Source organism: Solanum tuberosum, unplaced genomic scaffold, assembly GCF_000226075.1.
Source record: "Solanum tuberosum cultivar DM 1-3 516 R44 unplaced genomic scaffold, SolTub_3.0 scf00189, whole genome shotgun sequence".
NCBI lineage: Eukaryota > Viridiplantae > Streptophyta > Magnoliopsida > Solanales > Solanaceae > Solanum > Solanum tuberosum.
The window spans coordinates 98,856-106,707 of record NW_006239113.1 but is presented as its reverse complement, the minus strand read 5'-3'; the positions used below and the strand labels follow the sequence as shown (position 1 = coordinate 106,707).

General features: G+C 36.8%; 1 protein-coding gene across 1 annotated transcript in view; it reads right to left on the bottom strand.

Moving 5' to 3' along the window:
* LOC102590551 (tobamovirus multiplication protein 3) overlaps positions 1-7,852 on the bottom strand; it is a 12,571-nt gene that overhangs the window by 2,261 nt on the left and 2,458 nt on the right. The window contains exons 2-7 of the mRNA XM_006354952.2: positions 7,170-7,260; positions 6,935-6,987; positions 6,754-6,846; positions 6,603-6,674; positions 1,649-1,721; positions 1,501-1,546 (exon numbers count right to left, since the gene is read on the bottom strand). Of these exons, the coding sequence (XP_006355014.1) occupies positions 1,501-1,546; positions 1,649-1,721; positions 6,603-6,674; positions 6,754-6,846; positions 6,935-6,987; positions 7,170-7,260 (428 nt within the window). The remainder of the gene's footprint in view (positions 1-1,500; positions 1,547-1,648; positions 1,722-6,602; positions 6,675-6,753; positions 6,847-6,934; positions 6,988-7,169; positions 7,261-7,852) is intronic.

Genomic DNA, 7,852 nt, shown 5'->3' with positions numbered 1-7,852 from the left:
GATGAAACTAATGGGGTTGGAAATCATGAACAACTTGGAGATATTATAAATGAAGATGATAAAGATGTGCTAAGGTGTTGGATTTCGATGTAAATTAGGGAGGTGATAAAGATGGAGGTGGAGGTGGTAACAATGATTTCTCATATGACAATGGTGAAAAGGATGGAGGCCCGACGAATTCACCTTGTGAGGAAGATAAAAAAAAGAAAAGAAGACCCACAATGTATCCCCTAATATTTTCCCCAAATCAAGTTTTCACAAAAAAAGTTAGGGCTGCAAAAAGATTGAAGAAGAAGGAGAAAAAACTTTTTTCAAAAGTTTAATTGGTGAAACACACGTGTCAAGCGCATGTGCCTCACCACAAGGCAGATGACTGGTTATCACGTTTTAAGGGGGTATTTAATCCATTTTAAAATAGTTTAGGGGGGTAATAGGACCCCCGTAAAGTATAAGTGTAGTTGAAAATCCGAATATAGATTGGAGGGGTATTTGACCATTTTCTCAAGTGTGTATGAACCAAAGGTGAAGGGACAAACTAAACGAACATGTAGAACCTACTTATTAGCATGCAAAGAGTGAACTCATATCAATATTAATCAGGACCTAATTAGGTTACACACTACACATTTCAAAATTACAATGCAGGAGATTTTGTTAGCACAAATCTAGTAGATGAATAAGCGAAGTAAAAATTTTAGACGATTATAGCAGCTAAAATGTCACTATATCCTTGTATACCAGCACATAGAGTTCTATCATGCAGCGAGTCTTATGTATTCATAGTGGCAGATTATTGTCGGCTCCGTCATGATGCGAATCCCTACAAGTGCTTTTTTTTGTTGCTGAGAGCCCAGAATTGCAGCTAAGATGTTATAATTTTTGGCTGAGAAATGAGCAAGTTAAGAAAAAGGAGCTCACGGTCCTATGATTCAACGAAGTTATCAATCACAATGTGTCGAACACAAGTTTGGTGCCAATGAAAATAGTCAAATGTTGGGCAACAACAGGAAGGCACCAGGGTGTAAAGCATAGCAATATGGACTGCTTTAGATAAATGATAAAACCGTATGCATTGGCAATCAGAGGTCGAACGATATCTACTACCTGGAACGCAGCTTACTATAGGAAATACCTAAGTTCAGAAAAAGGTGGTCCCAGAGACTCGGTTTAATCTCAGAAAGGTTAAAATATATGGATTTGCATCTGGGTACATAGATCATTGCTTATCCAAAAGAAAATCTTGAGCAAAGCATACAACAATTACACAGCATAACTAACAGACATTTACGAAAATGGAAGCTTTCGTAAAGAGGTTTAAGGCTCTGTATAGCCATTAGGCATATATTCTTTTCGATAAACATAGACAATTTCTCACAAAGGACAGAAATAAATGCACGGCATATGAATGCTGCTTGTTCTTGTGCTTCTAAGATGTGTGGTTACACCAACACACACCGTCAGAGGTTAGATCCAATCACTGGTAAAGAAATTAAATCTTACCTTCCTCCATAAAGAAGAAACCCCAAGGCTGCAAATAGAGATACACCTGCAAAATAATGCAAGTACAAAAGAAAATGTGTCGGTGCAGTTGCAACATATCCATGCAATAGAAAATATATTTAAAATAAGTTAACCATAAGACACAGACCTGCAAAGAACGCCTTAGATAAGATGACAAGTGCTGGAACAGGCTTCCACCATATTATCAGCCATAATATGATCTGAACAATTCAATAAGAAAGAAAAAATCAAGCAATGAACATCCACAAAGCATCTATAACCATGAAAAGAATTATCATTTTCTCATATACTGTTTTATCTACGAGTTAGACCGGCTACATTATATGGTAGTAAATGTTGGACCGCTAAAGTCCCACATATCAAAAGATGAGTGTTGTAGAGATGCGAATACTAGAATGGAAGTGCGGTCCTACAAGAATAAATAAAATTAAAAACAAGCACATTCACCCGAAGGTGCACATAATCGAAGATAAAAATGAGAGAAGATCGCTTGAGATGATTTGCTCATGTTCTGCATTGACCTACAAATTCACCGATCCATAGGTGTGAAACTATGGTGAATGAAGGCAAGGGGACGAGGTAAACCTAAAACTACATAGAAGGAAGTTGTAAAGACCTACAATTCAGGACAAAATGAAAGAAGAAGATTCATATAGTTGATATCTTCTAGTTAGGAATACGTTGTCTTGCTAGTGCGTTGATTTTGAACCTATTGCTTTTCCAGGAATACTTCAACTAATCATAGATTTATATCCGAGGAAAAACCTAGAATTTTTTAAATAATATCAGTATCATTATTGTTAGAATATCAAATTATAGTGTCCCACATGAGAAAAGGGTTATTATAAACTATCAAAATAAAACCAAAACAAAGGGCTCAGTATAATAATGTAGATACGCATCTTAATCATAATTTCCGTGTCTTTAGTTCTCGCATAGTATTAGAGCTTTGGTGAGAAACATTCAGGAAAGAAACCACAGTCAGACAATCATTGTGAACCAAATTTAACGACTTTCTAGGGATGTTTTGCATGAAATGTGTGTCCGACAGTGTTGTGCGAAAACCAACATCACCACGGAGTTCCCCACCCTCCGACAGTCTCCCCTCCACGTGCTCTCATGTGCACGTAAGAGTGGATGCTCCAGCATCAGGCCACACGTCGAGTGCGTGTTCGGACGGCTTCCAAAGCTGATTCTTAGTTTATGGAGCTCCCCTTCTGATTCCGACTAGACCGATAGATATTTGGTTATCTTCCATCACTGAAACAATGTTTTTCGGCATTACAGTTGATTTTTTTTCTCAGCCTTCTCCACTGTTTCAGCAGAGTTTTGACTCTTTCAAACTCTCATGCATTTGAAGAGTGTGCAACCCTTCCAGATCCACTTTGCAATTTTCAGTCATTGTTTGGCTGAATTTTCACTGTTAAAAACTGGTGTAGACCTTTCTTCAATCCAATTTGTGATTTGGGTTTAATATTTTTGTTGCTTAGGGGGAGCCTAGTAACCTTGTATGCGGATTGAACCAGTCCCTCTATGATTTGAAGTATCTCCTCGAGCCTGGTTTGAAAGTTCAACACAATAATTCAGGGGTTCAGCACGACTCCTAATGAAGCTGATCATTTTGTGTTTTACCGTCATTCTGCTTCAAATCTGTGTATTTATGCTTCATCGGTGTGGCCTAGTGGTCAATGGAGTGGCTGAGAACCCTGAGGTCTTACATTCAAAACACAGTGGAGCCAAAAAAACACTAGATATCATCTGTCCTAGCCTTGGTGGACAAGTTACTTCATACCTATTGCTGGTGGAAGGTAGATACCTACTCGTGGAATTAGGCGAGGTGCGCGAAAGCTTGCCCGGACACCACAGTCATCCAAAAAGAAGATATTGTTATCACTGCAATAATCAGGATGGTATCCCTAAATTCATGCACCATCTCACTGAAGTATTTTCTAGGTATTGAGGTCGCTCGAATGCAGGATGGGATAACTACACAGTGATCCTGGAAGATATAGACAATTAGTTGGTAAGTTGAATTATCTCACAGTGACTATACTTAACATCTCTTTTCTTGTGAGTGTTGTAAGTCATTTTAAGAATTCTCCCTTATTAATCTAAGAGGATCGAGGCAATGAGTAGATCGTTGGATATATAGACATTGATTAGGCAGGATCACTTTCTGATAGCTTTCTACATCTGGATATCGTATTTTAGTAGGAGGTAATTTGTGTCCTTCCCACTAAGAAACATAACGTGGTTACTCGATCTAATGCAGAAGTAGAATATCAAGCCATGGCTGTAGCAACTTGTGAGCTAATTTGGATCAACTAAGAGCCTGTTTGGATTGACTTAAAAGTTGGTCAACCCTACCTGTAAGTCATTTTTAACTTTTAAAAGTGTTTGGCAAGATTAAAAATAACTTAAAAATGACTTTAAAAAAGTTAAAAATCAAAAGTAGGTCTCCCCCTACTTTTTATTTTTTGACTTAAAAAATCATTTAAGTTTGACTTTTTATTTTTTTGACTTAAAAGCTACTTTTTTTAAGCCAATCCAAACGGGCTCTAACTCGTGAAGTCCAAGTTCAAGAAGGAATTTAAATGATTAGGAGTTTGATAAGCTGGTAGCACTTCTTGGCACCCTTCGAAATAACTCAACCATTACTCAAAATAGGGACAGATTTATTGGGCAGCAATAAGAGTGGCTAATACTCAATTAGAGCTAGTTATGCAACCTTTGAGCTCCAACAAGGAAATGATCGGCTAGTGGCCCTACAAACTTATAAGGAAGACTAGAATACCTCCAAAGAATAGTGTTTTTTGCTGGATAACACCAAATGGAGCACGTTTGACCCAGGACAATCTCAGCAAAAGGGGTTTTCAGATTGCTACACATGCCATATGTGCAAAAGCAACACGGAATCTATCAATCATCTTCTTTTTTTCATAGTCCTGCTGCAACAGACACGTGGTCTACGTTTCTATCACTTTTTGGACTGCAGTGAACAATGTCATGCAGTGCCGGTAAGCTTTTGTGAGTTGGAGCTCCTGGAAAGTTGAGAAGTCCATCAAGAAAATCCGGTCTATGGTTCCTGCTGCTATTTTGTGGTGCTTCTGGTCAAAAAGGAATCAAAGATGTTCTGATGGCATCTCAACTTTCACATCTCTACTCAAGGTTAGATATTTGTCCTTCCTTTTTTGTTGGCTGAACCTTTCAAATTTATCAGCTCTATTGTCTTAATAATAGATTTTTTGGTTTCTTCTAAGGAGTTGATATGTTCTTTTATTTGGTAATTCCTGCATCTACTGGATGCTTTTGCTATTAGTACATCACTTACTTCATCAAAAGAAAAAAAATACTCTCAAGAGATATTATTACAAATATGTTTGACAATGTTATTATTACAAAAATTAGTGAAGTCAAATGATTAGCTTGCGGATATTTTCATCAAGTCCCTCACTAGTCCTCATACTTAGTTACATGAGTAATAAGCTCGTATTGGTACATATGACTTACATGCATAAGCTTAAGGAGAGTGTTAGAAGATTAATGTATATAGTATTGAGCTTAAGTGGATAAACATGATTAGTGAGGATTCATAAAGCCGACTTCAACTTGTTCGGAATCGGGGCATAGTTGTTGTTTCATGTGAAAGTCCTATAACAGGACATAAGCTTGTGTAATGTCTGACTCTGGCAATTAGCATTCACCAAACACAGTATCCCTTCTTGATAAGACATCTTCAAACTTAGAAATCCAGTCCTATTCATGTAATTTAAATGTGAAGTTCCGTATCATACTGGTGAAATTGAAGTATAGCTAGTACTAGTGCTTCATTCTTTTTACTTTGGATGTGTACATTTGGGGGTTGATGGGTGGGTTAAGGGTCGGACATGTGTGACCTATCCAAGAGCAACATGAATAGACTTGTTGAGCTTGTACTGGGTGGATAGTAGTTCAAGCCAAGCTGAATGCTGGTTATATAACTAATAAGATTCAGAACCTATTTAATGATTTATGATTGATAATAGCTAAAATGATCTTTGCCAAAGGCCAAATTCCACCAACTCATCATCTTTTACAGCCCATTTATTGCTTGATTCAAGACCAGAACTAATCACCCCGGTCCACACTAATTTGACCACCTGTGAGCAGCTAATAAAATAATTCAACGAATTGCACTTATGTGGACCATATGGAAAGGAAGAAATAGGAGAGTTTTGATGGTATAGAGAATAGTCTCTTATCCCTTAGTTTTTTTAATGAGATCCTACAAGCATAGAAGAGTGTGTGTTGTTAGTAGAAAATCAACTTTGTTTGGTATGGTTTTCCTACATTTTGGTATACTTCTCTGTAGGGACATTTATTGCTTTTTATAAATAAAATGTGATGCTTCATCCCAAAAAAAAGAAGAAAATGGTGAATCACACATGTTCTAGATGGAGAGAATCTATCAAACGCAGACAGCATACGGTCCTTTTAGATAGAATCATCTTTCATTCTTTATACTTGCCTTAAGATTAATCCTCAATAAGATTCTTGAATTTGAAGTTTAACAACAGGGGTATTTAATTTGGAGTGTGATTTCACTTCAACTGTCTTCGTCTCAACTATGCTTGCTGAAATACAACGCTGTCTCTCCTTTCAATAGGCTTCAAGAGATTCAGACGGCAAATATATAAAACATATAAGTTCCAATGTCGTAAACTACTTGCATGGCTGCAACAACTGGGATACTCCCCCCCCCCCAAAAGAAGGAAAAAAGGAACTAGTAGTTTTCAGTAGTCATTCACTCCTCTCTTTTCCTCTTTGGAATTTTAAATTAAGCCGATGTTTAGTTAAGAATAAATAACGCAAACTAAAGTAACAAATAAACACAACCAAAAAGTCAAAAAAAAGACCTCTGTTGAACTTGAGAAATATTGAGAACATGAAACGACAATTATTGTTTGTAAGACTAGTCTTGTCAAATTCAATCTGGCAAAATAATTTTTGGTTTAAACTATTTCATTATTTAAAGAGTTAATTTAACTCAAAAGCACCAAAGTTTTTCAGAAGAAAGTGTAGCACGAGGACTAAATATTTACCTGAATAGCATAAACCACTCCATTAATTGTGAAGAAACTAGGCCTAAGAGCATCAGTAGATACAGCACGTGCCTACAACAGGAAAAGCAGATATATTAAGCTTGAGAATTGACACAAACTGCAAAACATTCAGTTGAGAGCACACGCAAACCTGATAGTATATCTCAGCCCAGAATAATACTAGAAGCGCAAAAGTTGTGAAGAATGCAAGACTTGGCATATCAAGCAAGATGTGTTGGATAATCTACCAAAACATTACATGTACGGTTACAAGATGAAAGAGCCCAAGATAAAAATGGCAACAAGACGTGTAACCAATGTCAGTGGCTAACCTCAGGGTTCAACTTCTGAACATCCCGACGAAATACAAAAACTAGAGAGCGAACTACCAAAGGAGAAAAACACAACTTCAATACAATATAAACCTAACAGATCAAAGCAAAGTGAAATGTAAAGGAAAAATGTTCATTTTTCCCCTAGTATAACCAGACTATAATTTGAAAAACACCTCATAATATTTCCATGAGGATGTTTCCAACATAAATAATCACAAAAGAAGATACCAACCCCCATTCACCAAGAAATTGAGGAAATGGAAGACTTTCTGAGTGGTCCATCCATACTCGGGAACTCTCATTTGAATCCGGATTAATTGCACCTGCAAATTGATGAAGTTAGAAACAACTCTGCAGAATCATAAATACACTAAAGCATTGATGTCACATACTATATCTGCTTTAGAACACATATTAAAATGGCTATTGGATAAGGAAGAAAAATTATAGACAAGGAAATTCAGATCATTATACAAAATCAACTAAGGACACAGATAAATGATAAAACCAACCTATAGCTGTTTCCAGTTTCAAACTGGAAGTGAATGAATGCATAGTGTAGGCCCTTTTTATTTAGCATACATAAGGCAAATTTACAGGCAACTAGGAAGAGCAACTCTACACCGATTTCTATTACAAAAGATGTATAATATATGCAGATATCTGTCATGGTAAACTAAAAACATCAATGGACATCAATATCAATTTACGAATTACCCAGTTCACCTTAAGTTACCTTCCTACCTCCGCCCATGAGAGCTTTGCAAAGCATAGCCAGTTCCAAGTCCAAATAAAGGATGAGGGTAGCATTAGATTGATAAATCCTCCAAAGGATACAGAATATTCATGTTGCTAACCAATTTGAAGTGTAATTAAATGATTAATATGATCCTATATCAAACCTGACCCCCCCAC